Source organism: Lolium rigidum, unplaced genomic scaffold (genome assembly GCF_022539505.1).
Source record: "Lolium rigidum isolate FL_2022 unplaced genomic scaffold, APGP_CSIRO_Lrig_0.1 contig_31598_1, whole genome shotgun sequence".
Classification (NCBI taxonomy): Eukaryota; Viridiplantae; Streptophyta; class Magnoliopsida; order Poales; family Poaceae; genus Lolium; species Lolium rigidum.
The window spans coordinates 1-13,643 of NW_025900173.1; the positions used below are offsets into that span (position 1 = coordinate 1).

Consider the following 13,643-nt stretch of genomic DNA (forward strand, 5'->3'; position numbering starts at 1 on the left):
TCTCTCTCTCTTACTCCATTGCTAGAAACACCAAAAGCCTCAGATCTCCCTCCTCCTCCACCCAAACTCAAATCCCTCCGAGGAATCATTAGAGGAGGACCCGATCTACCGTTCTACCAAGCCAAATCTCATTCCCCCTTGTATTCATTGAGAAGCTTGCTTCCTAGGGTTCCTTGGAAACCCTAGGTGGGCAAGAGGAGTCCGAAGCATCCGGGCCGTGGATTTGCTCCGGGCAAGATTGTGAAGGTTTGGAGGCTACCTCAAAGTCTACCACAAGTGAGTGAGCTATTCCTTCGTGGGATAGGCTCCGGAGAATAGGGTGAGCCTTCGTGGCGCGGGGAATCCTTCGTGGGACCTCCACTCCTCCAAACGTGACGTACCTTGTTGCAAAGCAAGGGAACACGGGAATACATCCTCGTCTCCGCGTGCTATCGGTTATCTCTAACCGAACTCCTTACTTGTGATTTAACCGCTCGTGAGAGCCTTCGTGCTTGAGTTAGTTGTATCCTCATATAGGTTGCTTCACCTAGTTTGCATTAGGCTCATCTTTATATTCCGCAAAGCCTAACATTGCAAAGAAAGAATTAAAATTTGTAGAAACCTATTCACCCCCCCCTCTAGGTTTACCATCTCTATACTTTCAACCAGAGTATTTACCAAACAAGGAGGAATGCTCGGAACCCATCTGTCATACAGTCTCATACTTGATCCGGACAGTAGAGCCATCTCCAATGCCACAGGGGATACCTCTCGTCACTAATTTCCTTCCATGCAGAATACTGCGCCATGTATAAGATGCCGATCTGGGACAGGAAGCATTCCAGAAATCCCCATCAGGAAAATAACGCCCTTTCAAGACACGAGCACGTAGAGAATCGGGTACTGTCAGAAGCCTCCAACATTGGGGCCCAAGCATCGCTTGATTGAATAGTTCCATATCCTGAAACCCCATACCACCAAGCTATGTTACTCCCACTATGAACGGTCTAAACCTTGGATCGGGAGAGTAGTCAATTGAATACATGTTTTTTGGCGATACAAGTTAAAAGTGTGTAAAAAGTAATTAGAAATATACATAAATATATGTATGTAACTGCATAATTTTAAACTGACTACACAGGATTCATGTCCTAACTCCGCCAGCCGCCGACACTGCCATGGGACCCAGCAGTTGACTCCATCAGGCGCCACCACGCCCACATGCACCCAAGAGCCTAGAACTGCATGCCCGCGAAAGCTTGCTATGTTGTGATCTAAAATTTTAATAAAATGGAGGCTAACTTCTAACGAGCTAAGCAAGGCCTATTGTCGGTAAGCTTGACCGAGTGGATCACCATCACAGCCTATGTATACATCTTGTAAGCAGTCGGTTGGGATTAATCATTACATAAGATAATTCATGGTGTTTGTAAACACTCCGAGACACTGAAGTTTGCTTACTGACGTCTGTGGTGTTTTTCTTTCTTTGTTAGAGAGGTTTTCCACATGAAAAGACAGTGAAGTTGCTTACTGTGGTTTTTTCCTCTCTTTGTTAGAGAGGTTTTTCACATGAAATTGTGTGTCACTTGCGTATGTTCTTTTCTTGTTCGTTCTTCGTTATTTGATAGTCGTGTCGTTCTTCGTTATTTGATAGTCATGTTTATAACAAACTCCATCTGGGTTGTGAGCGGGCCCTGAGCTCCTGGCCGCCCCTGTAGGGAGCCTCCGCCGCAGGGTGAACCGTGCCTCCACCATCGTCGTCATACGCTTGTGTTGCAGCACTTCCACAACACCTCGCCGTCGAGTCACCGCCACGCCACACGATGATGCTGCCATCGAGTACTCTGTCGCCCAACCTTGCATATTCTTTGGTGATCGTTTTATCTTCATCTTTTGCGAACGACTTTTTCCCTCTTTCTTTTGCGAAAATTATGTCAATCTATTAAAAGCAGACCCAAAAACAATAAAACTTACAAGCAGATCATTGGACAATTTTTTCCTGTTAGTTATAAGAGCATCACACTTAGTACTAATAATCCACATATTTTCGCATATTTTGTTACTAGGTGTATAACATATTTCAGAAGCTGGTACGGCCGAAATCAGTTTGTTGCAAACCAAACATGGTCTAATTTTGCCAACATTTTGGTAGTACGATGTTGGTAGTACGATGGCTACAAACCAAACAACTATTATCTACCAAAATTTTGGCAATGCCCTTGCATTAGTCATGCCAAAACTTTTTTTTATATGGAGGGGGGGGGGGGGGGCAAAGTTGGGGCTCAAACCAAACATACCCATATTCCTCAGTCTGCGGGCACTTCATTTTTTTGTTTAAAAAACTTACAAAAATCCTGTTGAAAAATTTGACCGACTCAAGTATCTATATACAGTTTCCCTGTGTTGTATAGAAGGAGCTTTTGATGTAATTCTACGATTTACGAACTTTTGCATCAAGAAATCTGCCAATATAAATGTCTACCATGTGCTACAGCTTGAAACAAGAGGCACGGAGCAACGATTATCAAAACAGATGTATGGATATGGCTGATGGTTAAAGAATAAAAAGAAGACAGGCAGTTAAACTACAAGACTGATTATGAAATTACCACATCGAAATAACCAGTTACACCGACTGCTAATAAAGGGAAGCATAGAAAATCTACTATTTTCATTGCTCGGTAAAAGGAAGAACAATGAGGGAATGTTCGATTTCACATTATTGCGAGCCCATATGCTAGCATCTGAATACTCCACCCCGTAATTCATAGGCGTTTCACAAAACAAAATTTTGGCGCGGATTAAATCAATTCCTCAAGTCCGAGTGCATAGCAACCATCCAAGCATTTCTGAGAAGAAGTACAACCAAGCAAGCATCTGGGTCACCCAATGCACATGTATGCAAGTTGCAATTGCCAAAGCAATGCAGAACTTCAATCACACAAACTGGTACATAGCTTGATACTAGTATGCAATTCATGCTGCACAATTCGTTATGCAGATACAGGACCTAGAATAAACATCTGAATCGATCAAGACGACCACATCAATCAAAGTAGACACAAATAAACACAACAAGGTATGTTTCAAGAAGAAAATACAACAAGGAAAACCATGGATTAATTGTAAATTGTATTTTCCATCATGACAGAGCACAGAAAAAAAAATTATCACTATCCTGCAGGTGCTTGGGCACACATGGGAAGGTTCAGTAGATTACAGTGAGTTGGAACTAATCAAGAAACAATTGAGGGGCAATTTTTTACATTTACTGATGACAAACAGATTTAGCACAGCACATGAGGAAACACAAATTTAGCAAGGGAAAATGCAGTCGAACCAATTTCTAGCAGAACTGCCATTCAGCACACTGGGTATTATGAACAGAGCAACCAATTGAACAGCTAAAATGTGAGATTGGGTTAGTTCAGCACAAAACATCAAGCCATCAGCTCCATCAAATTTCCAAGAAATATTCCAATCATCCAAGCAGTACTGTAATCAGTAACGAAACAACCACGCAATGCCATCAGAACTCATCAAGACACGCAAACGACTTGCAGTGTCACTCACCATGGCAAGCGTCATGAAGCCGTCGCTAAGCACCATCGCGGAGGCGGGCGATGGCCTCGCGGATCTTGACGCTGACGCGCGTCGCAGACACGGAGACGGAGGTGGCGTCCGACCGGGTCGGCGTGCCGTCGCCTGGCCGGGTAGTTGGCGTGCTGTCGTCGTGGCAGTGGCGCGAGTGCGAGCGGTCGAAGCAGGAGTACTGCGAGAGCGGCTGCAAGAAGGTGCGGAGGCCATGGATGATGTAGCGGCCGTCGTTGTAGACCTCGGGGTGGGAGATCTCGACGCCTTCCACGAAGAGCCTGGCGTGTTGGACGGAGAACGTGCCCCTGACGGTGGCGATGTTGAGGCAGAGGTTGAGGGAGGCCGAGGGGATCTTGGTGGTGGGGCTGGCGGCGAGCTCGGAGTACGGGTAGTAGCCGAGGGCGATGTGCTCCAGGAGGACGCGGCGGCGCGAGCAGAAGGGGCACGAGGTCTGGAGGGAGATGTCCGGAGCCGCGAAGACGGTGATCGGCCCGTGCCACCTCGCGAGCGACGGCAAGTTGGGGTGGAGCGTCGCCGACGCGGCCATCTCGTTGTACCCCAGCGCCCTAAGCGCCCTCGCCAGCGGCAGCAGCCCCTCTTGGCTGCCTGAGGCCACCGCCCTCGCGACGCCGTCTTGGGTGGGAGGCAGAGAGCCCGCGGCTGCCGCCGCGGTGCGCTGGTCGAGGAGTTGTTGAGGAAGCGTTGTCGCCGCCGGTTCGGCGAGGGTTGCAGCCGAGGCGGACCCTTCCGAGCCCGCATCCTCCTGCTGCCGCTTAGGTGCCTCGGAGGTCAGATCCGGCGCGGCGATGAGCGGAGGCGGCGGTGTGGCCGCTCTGGGTGGCCCGAGCGGCGCAGGATGGTTCGCCGCCATGGCTTCTTCGCGGGAAGAAGGTTGGGCATCGGCGGTGAAGCGGTCGAGGGCGAGGGTCGACTGGCTCCCGTCCATCCCGAGGTGGTTTTGGTGCATGGAGCGGGTGGTGGCGCTAGAGACCGGATGGGAGTGGACGGTGGCTGTGCTCGCCGGGGAAGGGGTGTGGCGGCGGGGCGCGGTGGTGGACTCCGGTGGGAGCTGGTTGTGGGCAGCAGAGGCGCCGGTGAATAGGAGTAGGATGGCGATGAGCACGAGGAGAGGTAGGCGGTGGAAAGCCATGGCCGTGAACCGGAAGTACTGTGTTGTTTTGAGGCCTTCCGAAATATGGATTGGGGAGAGGGGCCTATGACATGTAGCCGGAGAGGAAGGGGAAAACGTAAAAAATGACAAAAATAGCTCTGCTCTTCAACTTACTCACCCTTTTTGATCATTTCCTGGAACGTGTCCCCTGTGGCGACTGCCCCTCCGTGGCGTACTCTCCTTGCTCTTCTCCACCGCCCCTGATTCTGGCCTCTCTCCCTCCCATCGCCGGCGGCCAAGGTGGCCGGCGGTGAGTGGGAGGGGGGCCTGGACTTGTATAGTTAGGTTTTTTCCTAGTTTTTCCTCTCCAATAAATCCAGATCTTGATGCTTTGGGCTTTCTCATGCTGATCTCCGTCCTATCCATCGTCGCCGGAAGTAATGGCAGCGGAGAGGCTCCGTTCCTCAGATCTGATGGGGATCTGGCGGATCCCGTGTTTCTCGGTATGGCAGCTTCGATCTTGAACGAAACTTTCATCTCCTGCTGCTGGATTTCATGGAAGGAAGCCGTGCTGGTTGGGTCCCGTGGGGCTAGCAGTGTTGGCGTCAACGACGCTGCTGCTTTCTCCTCTAGACTTCACCGCGTCGCCGGCCGCCGGGTACTTGCAGCCTGGGAGAAAACTTTCTGGGATGAGGAAGATGACACTGTTCTGGAGATGTCAAGCTTGAGCATTCATGCCGTGGAATCGTCGTTCCTGTCAGGTACGCAGCAGAAGCGCAGCAATCTGGAGCCGAGTGTGGTGTTGCAAGATTTCTTGCACATGAGGCAGGGGACTTATTCCCATGCTCCTCATTTTTCTACTCGCCTTGTGGCTGCTGTGAGTGCTATGTGCTGGAATAGGTGCGATAGCCACCAATTCAATATGACTCCGAATATGAATATGACAGTGCGGTTTCTGCTGTATGCCTTTGATCAAGTATTGGAAACTGCCTCCAGCAACAAGATCATCTCCGCTTATTGTATGCAATTGCGAAGCCAGGACTATCTTAATAGTTGCCCTGTTGTTCTTGCTGCTCACTGTTTGGAATATCAGAATTGGAACAACCTTCTATGTGTGAACTCGTGGAGTCAAGACAATATCACTGCTGCAGATTTCCTACATTTTCATGTTCACACACAACAAGTAGGCCTCAAGGGCAGAAAAAATCTTGGCTTCGGACTTCAGACTGGTCTTAATGCAGATGTTTCCACAAATCTGAAGTTCATTTTTAGATCTATTATGGCCAGTACTATTGGAAATCATGAGCGACTTCTCATTCGTTGCTTCAGTTGCATTTGCTTGTCATTGTCACATGATCTCTATGTTGAAGATGCAGTCTCTATGCTGTTCGGGCTGTGTCACCGGAGGTGGACGACAACTCCTCCGTTGTTGATCCCCAGATTCAACAGCGGGGACGTTCTGAGTTTGAGCTCGGTGAAGGTTATTCGATATCTACAGCTCACCTCTATACCTCGTGTGCATATTCCAGATAGACCGTCGGGAGAGCCACCCGCGGGGCATCAACTGGATCGCACCTTTATCGAGGCCCTTGAAGATTGCAGATGCGGCAATTTCGAGTCCGAGTTGTCGACGGATGAACGAACGCTGTATGGTTCCATTTGTGATCTTCAGCATCTTCTTCATGTGTTTAGATCGTCTTCTATGTGTGTTGTGCAACTAGGCACATATCTTTCTTGCTCTACTACTGAGAGCCATGTAATGATGTACTTTGAATCGTAATGTCAATATATCTAGCTTTGTTCAAAAAAAAAAAAAAAAGTTGAGTTAGATTTTGTTACTCCCTCTAATTTAGATTATTTGACACTAGTATGAATTACCTAGAACTAAAATATATCTAAATACAAAATTTGCATATGGTGTCACGCAAAAAAGGATGCCATTTGTTCATTTTCTTCACAATGGACTCATGGAGTATTCTGTTTTACATTTGACTCATTTTTCATTAGCTAATTACAACAAAAATAGCAGAAGATTTGAAGTTGCCTCTACCTCTACCTCTACCTCTACCAAAAGAAAACATGGATATATACCTAGTAAGTGCAATGGTTTTATCCCATATATTATGAGGAAAAGCCAAATCATTTTTCATTAACATTAATTAAAGGATATTCAACTTTACACAACCACTTTCTTATGAGATGAGTTGAGTGGTAATTAACCTCGCCGAAAGATGTGGAAAGGTTATTGGGCATTGGATCTCACGGGTGACTTAGGGATATGGTTCTTAGCACGCCTGCTAGGATCTTTAGTGATCATCCCGAGGTAGCTAGATGGGATGGGACTGGCCTGTGCCTATGTTGAGTCACGGAGCCCGCGGACTCGTCCGCCCATTTCCCATTATATATGTTCTTCCCTGGTCCTATCATTTGTTGGTTGGCTTGTGTGGTTCTGCATTGTTCAAGGAGTCCTCTAGGGCATCTTTGGTTGATCGCACACACTTCAAACATACATAGCGGGGGTATAAAAAGTTGTTTGGTTGCTCATGCAAGACATTGGCCCGCAACCGCAAGAAACTTTAAAAGAACATATAGAGCGAAGCCCTATGGGACCATTGAATCGTTTGTTTCCTAGGAGCTTGGCTCTATCGGGCTCAAGGAAAGGAACATCGTGTGTGGGAAAGCAGAGACGGAGATGGCGGCAGACGAAATACTGCGGGCGTGCTTTAGCGTCAAAGATAATTTCACTTCCCTTTAGATAGTCAAATCAAGTTGAAAGACAAATCTCCTCCCACTTTGGCACAGGTGACGACGCGAACTCCGATCTACGACACCTACAGTGGTGAGGGCACCAACTCCACCTCTCCGGAACTAGCTCATCTCCTTGATGTGTGCAGCACTAGGTCGTGACCCTCATCTCCGGTGATGCCTGCACAACTTCATTTCTGCCGCCAGCTCACCACCTTCTCTTCTACGGTTGAGGTAGGCACTTGTACCCCCCCCCCCCCTCGACACACACACACACACACTATTAGGTCGTTAGGTGAGGTTTAATTAGGGTTAATTTTAGAGCAATTTACCCGTATTTATGCAACATCAATTTCGTTAGGATGCATGGATCAAGCTTATCACACATGGTGCAACACGTGCTCATAGATTCAGGCTTGGCTTCATCTTATCTACAAGATAATTAGTCGTGGCAATGCTTCGGTAGTTACTAGGTATGCTTCAATAGTACACCATGATACGGAGATGATACCAAATATGAACTACATCTACAATCACAGTGATGTAGAGGCTATGACCATGCTACATATGAGAAGAGCCCCCTTAAAAGTCTTACGGGGAGGCACTTGTTGAAAGATAGCATCCACACCAATGTGGACAAGAAAATATTGTCTCATATCCATATAATTCTCGGGTGATTTAGTAAAACTTTAGTATAAAGTCGTACTAACTCAACGATACTTATTATGGACCGGAAGGAGTATCATTGTTTCTGCACGGTGTAGGTCATAACTAGATGTTTAGAGTTATTCACAGTACATTCAGGAGATCTACTTGTGGCAATCCCCATATTTCAAGGAAGTATTATTTGCAATTGGAGTGCTCCAAGAAGAGATGATCAAGGCAATAATTAGCCTAACACCAATGAAGATACAAACTAACCAAAGATGGTATCCATATTTGAATGTGAGCACATGTTTCTTCATGTCATCACATGGTTGTATTGGTGTAAACATAATTGTTGCTTCATATATCACATGACAATATTGACACAATATGCGGTATTCATGTGACTGCTAGAGTGCCAAAATAAATGACTACGATATGCATGGGTCGAAAACACTACACAACCAGAATGGGCTTTCTGTTGTTTATTTCAATCCCAAGTTCACATATGTCTTAGCTGTTTGGAAAGGATCAACCCATGATGCAAACACTCTTTAAAACAACATTGGTCGAGCTGATGCTAAGTTCTATCTAGGAGATGTTGAATATGCATGTCGACCTGTGATTCCTCTAGCATCGGGGAAAACCAGGTACCATCTTAATGAGTTCTCATTGAGGAATTGTACTAAACGCTACCAAAAACGGTTCAATCTCAGTCACTCTAGCCTTAGAGGTACAATTGAGAGGTTGTGTGTTGCATGAAGAATACATTTAAGATCTTCCACCATTTTTCCACGCAACTTAAGCTTATTCTTCCATGCTAGATTATTCACAACCTGGTCATATGATATGGTATTGATGAATTTGTGACGGATGGGGCAAATGTGTTGGTTGATGACCTTGACAGTGGCCATGGTGTCGATGCACATGACAATAAAGCTTGAAAAGCAACTGGCTATAGTGCATACACGAAATAGCATGAGCCTCACAAATCAAATATGGTGGCAACTGGTGCCGAAGTTGCCGTCTCGCTAGCGTGGGATGGAGGAATAGCGTGACAAATTGTCTAGATTATTATTTTGGCCACAATTATCATCGAGCAAGATGCTTCAGGATTCTTGAGAGTGGAAAGGGGATGCTTCGGGATTCTCGAGAGTGGACGGGGGAATGTCGGGAGAAAAAAGAAGACGAAGTGTTATTGAGCAATTGTATAGACGTCCACACATACTAGTGACCACAAAGTATACGGAGACAACTAGCAACCAAAACATAGCATCACAACCGGCGATATTTTTTTTTGGCTTTACCGAGTTCAGCCCACAGTTACTACAACCAAGAGACCTCTTAAATCATGCAACAAATTCATGTAACTCAAGTAAAGCAACAAACTTGTTCCCCAATCCTATCAAAATTGCTCGGTGTAATGGGAAGTAGGGATGGGCTGTTTGACAATATCACATATTATGCCTACTAGATTGGCCATGCAGCTCCAAAGTTCTCTTTTCGCGCCTGTTTCGCCAAAAAAACGTTTCATTTCGATTCTCTTTCTGCAAGAAAAATACCAATTCTGAAAAATTACGTTTCTCATTCTCTCGTTCATCACCCAACGCGTGCTCGCCCGGCCAAGGCATGTATGAGATTCTTTTCAGTGCACACTCGGTACTTGCATTGGCAATCTATTATAAAAAATGCATAAAAAAATTGAAATAAAATTTACCGTGTATATCAGACATACCATGTTCGTCTCAGATATACGAAAATTAAATTGTATGTGGCATGTGTAAAAAGGACAAAAACAAATTTCACAAATAGTCACGTTGGAGCATCAGAATTTATCTTTCTTGCGCAGAACACACACAAAAAAAATTCCCGGAAACTTATGTGTGAACATAGAATATCTAGATATACATGCAAAATTTTATTTCAGATTTTTTTGACATTTTAAATGTGTTTTCACACAATAGGTGCACCAATTCAAAACAGTGTACTAGATTCAACAATTCGTATACCAATATTTCTTAGTCATGCCAAATGGAACACATTCTGTTTTTCCCATTCGAAAACTCGGAAACAAAGATTTACGCTACGATACAGACATTTTAAGGGTACGCTAGAAATATAGCACAACATGAACAGCCAGACACAACCGGCTTAGTAACGGTACTTGGTGGAGTAGTCCTTGGGAGCAATCACCAGACCACGGCCCTTCCGAGCTCCCCTGTACACAGTCTCCACGATGTCAACGAACTCTTGCTTGTCTTTCATGGCCCAGTTGATCTTGTTGTTGTTTCCTGTCCCGAGATCGATCATGATGTGCTTGTTCCGGAAGAAGAACATCACCGTCGACGGGTCATACAACTCATACATGGTGTTGAAGTCTGGGATCTCGGTGATGTCAACAAGGTAGATTACCGCGAAATTCTTTACAGTCTCTGCCACCCCTGCAAGCACCTCATCCATCTGCACAAAAACAATTAGGATTCAGAATGAAGTCACAACCCTGAACTGTAACAAAAAACGTACAATAGTTTGTTTTGCCAGAAAACATCAAAAGAAGTTGCTCATGAATAAAATAAAAAAGGAGAAACAGCCATTGCTCAACACCCTCAGAGTTGTGTAGTAATGTGCAGGACATGACATGTTAATTCAGTTTCGTCAAGCTGTCGTAGTTCTCAGTATCAATTAAAGGATTTGATTCAGAAAAAAGGTTTTGAGGCTTCTGGCAAAAGATTCTCAGGACATGACATCAACGTCTTCTCTAATTCTAAACTAAGACTAACCTTTTGAGGCTATGGCAAAGGAAATGTCAAAGGCAAATCAGCAGAATTGCACGGTTCTTGTATGTACAATAAGCACCCCTAACCCTAAACCCTACACCTCAATCGTTCCCCAATTTCTGAACCTACGGCCCCTGGCAGAAATCCAAAATCCCCAAACAAATGTGCGACGGCAAGGGATTCGATCGGAACTGCCTCGGCACCATAGAAAGTTCAGGAAACTACAGACATGGGCGCTGCCAGTGCAGCCCACACTCCACGACCGGATTTTGATATGCATTTGCACAGAACATCAAAAGAAGTTTCTCATGGATAAAAAAGGTGAAACAGTCCACTGTTCAACTTCCTTATAGTTGTGTTGTAAGGTGCAGGACAGGGCATAATGTTAAGTCAAATTTATCAAGCCGTTGCAGGAAAAAAAATACAGTATGTAAGGAGCTTTGTAGCCCTTTCTATCAATTAAAAGCTTTAGTTCAAGAAAAAGGAGCACCCTAATTCCATCCACGACTGTCCTAACTCAAACTAATACTATGGTCTCAAGGCCATGACAACGGAAATGCTTAAGGCACATTCAGTCGAATATATCCACAATAACGATAGCAGTGCAGCATAGCCTCTATAGGCCAGAATTTCTAACGCGGATGGCATTTGTAGCGTAATGAATCAACGTTGGTTGCAAGGTATGCCTCCAGAAATAGTAGTACTGCTGATCTGCTAGGGAGCAGGGTTGCACCGGTGAGACCTAAACATCAACTCACCTATATTTGCATCGTAACCAATCCTTACAGAAGCTAATCAGCAGAATTGCCACAAGTTCTCACTTCTCAGATGATCCCCGAGACCCAATTAAATCTATCACTATGTCTACACCCAATCGTTCCCCAATTTTTCTAGAATGCAATCGTTCCCTAATTTCACGAATCTATGGGCCCTGCCACAAATCCAGCATCCACACACCCTGATACCCCCCATCGATGCCAAACAATTCACATGTAACTGCAGATCACAATTGATTACTGAAAACCGGTTTGGGGATCTAGAGCCGATACCTGCATGCAGGTCTCGTCCCAGTCGTGGCCGAAGCGGATGATGACGAGCCGCTCCTCCTCGGCGAGGATGGCCTGGTCCACCGCCCACCCGGAGTGAAGGTGCGGCAGCAGGTACGACATCGCCGCCGCGCCGGCAAATCACTCGGTGATCCGCGAGAAGATTTGGGGGCTTGGAACCTACTGTAGAACGGGTAGCGAGCAGACTGCCCTGGTTTGTGCGTCGAATGCGACGGCGTGGGATTCGATCGGAACTGCCTTGAACACCGTAGAAAGTTCTGGAAACTACAGACGTGTGCGCTGCCAGTAAGGCCTAACGAAACAGGAGAATTTCTATATGACGGCCCACTTAAGCTCAGCAGCTTTTTTCTCTTCTGTTTATCTAGAACCAGATGCACTCATAGCCTAAAAATAATATTTAATTTTTTTTAATGTAATACATACACTATTTAAAAGTTGAGCATGTTTGCTAGCACGAGAACCCTTGTTCATAAACGATGAACAGTGTCACACATCAACAGTGTCCTGGGTCTGTTTTTCTTTCTTAAAATTAATCTTATAAATTTTTTCAATGATTTTCTATTTTCGACGGTGAAATTCTTTAACTTTGGCAAAAAAAAATCCGTCATTTGTCACTGATTTTATTTACTTTTGCTATTTTTTCCGTCGTTAAATATTTAACACTAATTTTTCAGGATTGTTACGTATTTTTTCCCTGAAAATAATTTGTCGGTGCCAATCTTTAGCTTTAATAGTATTTTACCGACCTTAGCTACCCAACAGAACATTACTCATCTAATAGTAATTTTTTTTACCGCTAGTTATACGCAACAATGATTTCTCACATAAAATATTCTAATAGTAATATCTTTAACGGCGTTTTGGATCACGAACGATAATTCTGTGATGTTAGTTGTTAGTTCTTGCGGACCTATACTTCTCAAATAACTATTTTATCATCCGTCAACTCTTTTATTCAGAAAAAAATATTATAATGCAGACTAAAACAAATTCTTATTTTGCCAAAACACATGCTATTGCTTTCTTCTACATTAACTTTGGAAAATACATATTCCAATATTCGCAGCCTGTTTTATCCAGGGAATTTTTTTACCGTGTTTGTCTACAATACCCCTAGAAAAATGCATTTATTCCACCGTACATCGCCCTTTTTACATGAAAAAAATACTACTGCCTTCTTCTACAATGTTTCTAGAAAAATATACTTACTCCATCTTCCACAACCTGTGTGAACCGGAGAAAATACTACCATCTTCTTTTGTAGCAATTCCGTAAACAAAATACTTCACCATTGGTATTCTTTTTTAATCGTCGAAATACTACTATATTCTCTATCGTATCTCTAGAAAAAACTTGCTTTGTAGTTCGTGACTTTTTTGAACCACGATGCATTGTCCTCGCTCAGTGTTTTCTACTTGTATACTACCTGGTTTTTCGCCTTACAATCATCTGGTGATTTTTATCTTTACAATCCTCTTTTTTCATTGATACACGGTCACCTATGGGCGCTGGAAAAAAAAACTAAGCCAGGCTGCTACATTATCACTTTTCTGTTATTTTACGTTACTTGAACAGTGCTTCAACACCAGCACTAATATACTTCATCAACATAAATATCATATTATTTTTACAATATTTTAACCCATCATCTAGATATTAGAGACGCGGCATATCGCCGTGCCAACTTACCTAGTATAGGTGTACACTCAGACTTTTATGTACGCA

General features: G+C 44.6%; 1 protein-coding gene across 1 annotated transcript; it reads right to left on the reverse strand.

Annotated features, from left to right (window-relative positions):
- Window positions 1-10,057: 10,057 nt before the first annotated feature.
- On the reverse strand, window positions 10,058-12,140 carry LOC124680953 (thioredoxin-like protein YLS8). Its single transcript, XM_047215967.1, has 2 exons — window positions 11,901-12,140; window positions 10,058-10,534 (listed from the first exon to the last, which is right to left on the reverse strand). Exons 1-2 carry the CDS (start codon window positions 12,018-12,020, stop codon window positions 10,226-10,228), a joined length of 429 nt encoding a protein of 142 aa, XP_047071923.1. The 5' UTR covers window positions 12,021-12,140; the 3' UTR covers window positions 10,058-10,225.
- Between the last annotated feature and the right edge of the window lie 1,503 nt (window positions 12,141-13,643).

Excerpts from the sequence above, each read along its gene's own strand:
- LOC124680953 (XM_047215967.1), bottom strand. The coding sequence starts at position 12,020 with ATGTCGTACCTGCTGCCGCACCTTCACTCCGGGTGGGCGGTGGACCAG. Across the intron at positions 10,535-11,900 it reads GGGACGAGACCTGCATGCAG|ATGGATGAGGTGCTTGCAGG; the intron begins GTATCGGCTCTA and ends GTTTTTGTGCAG.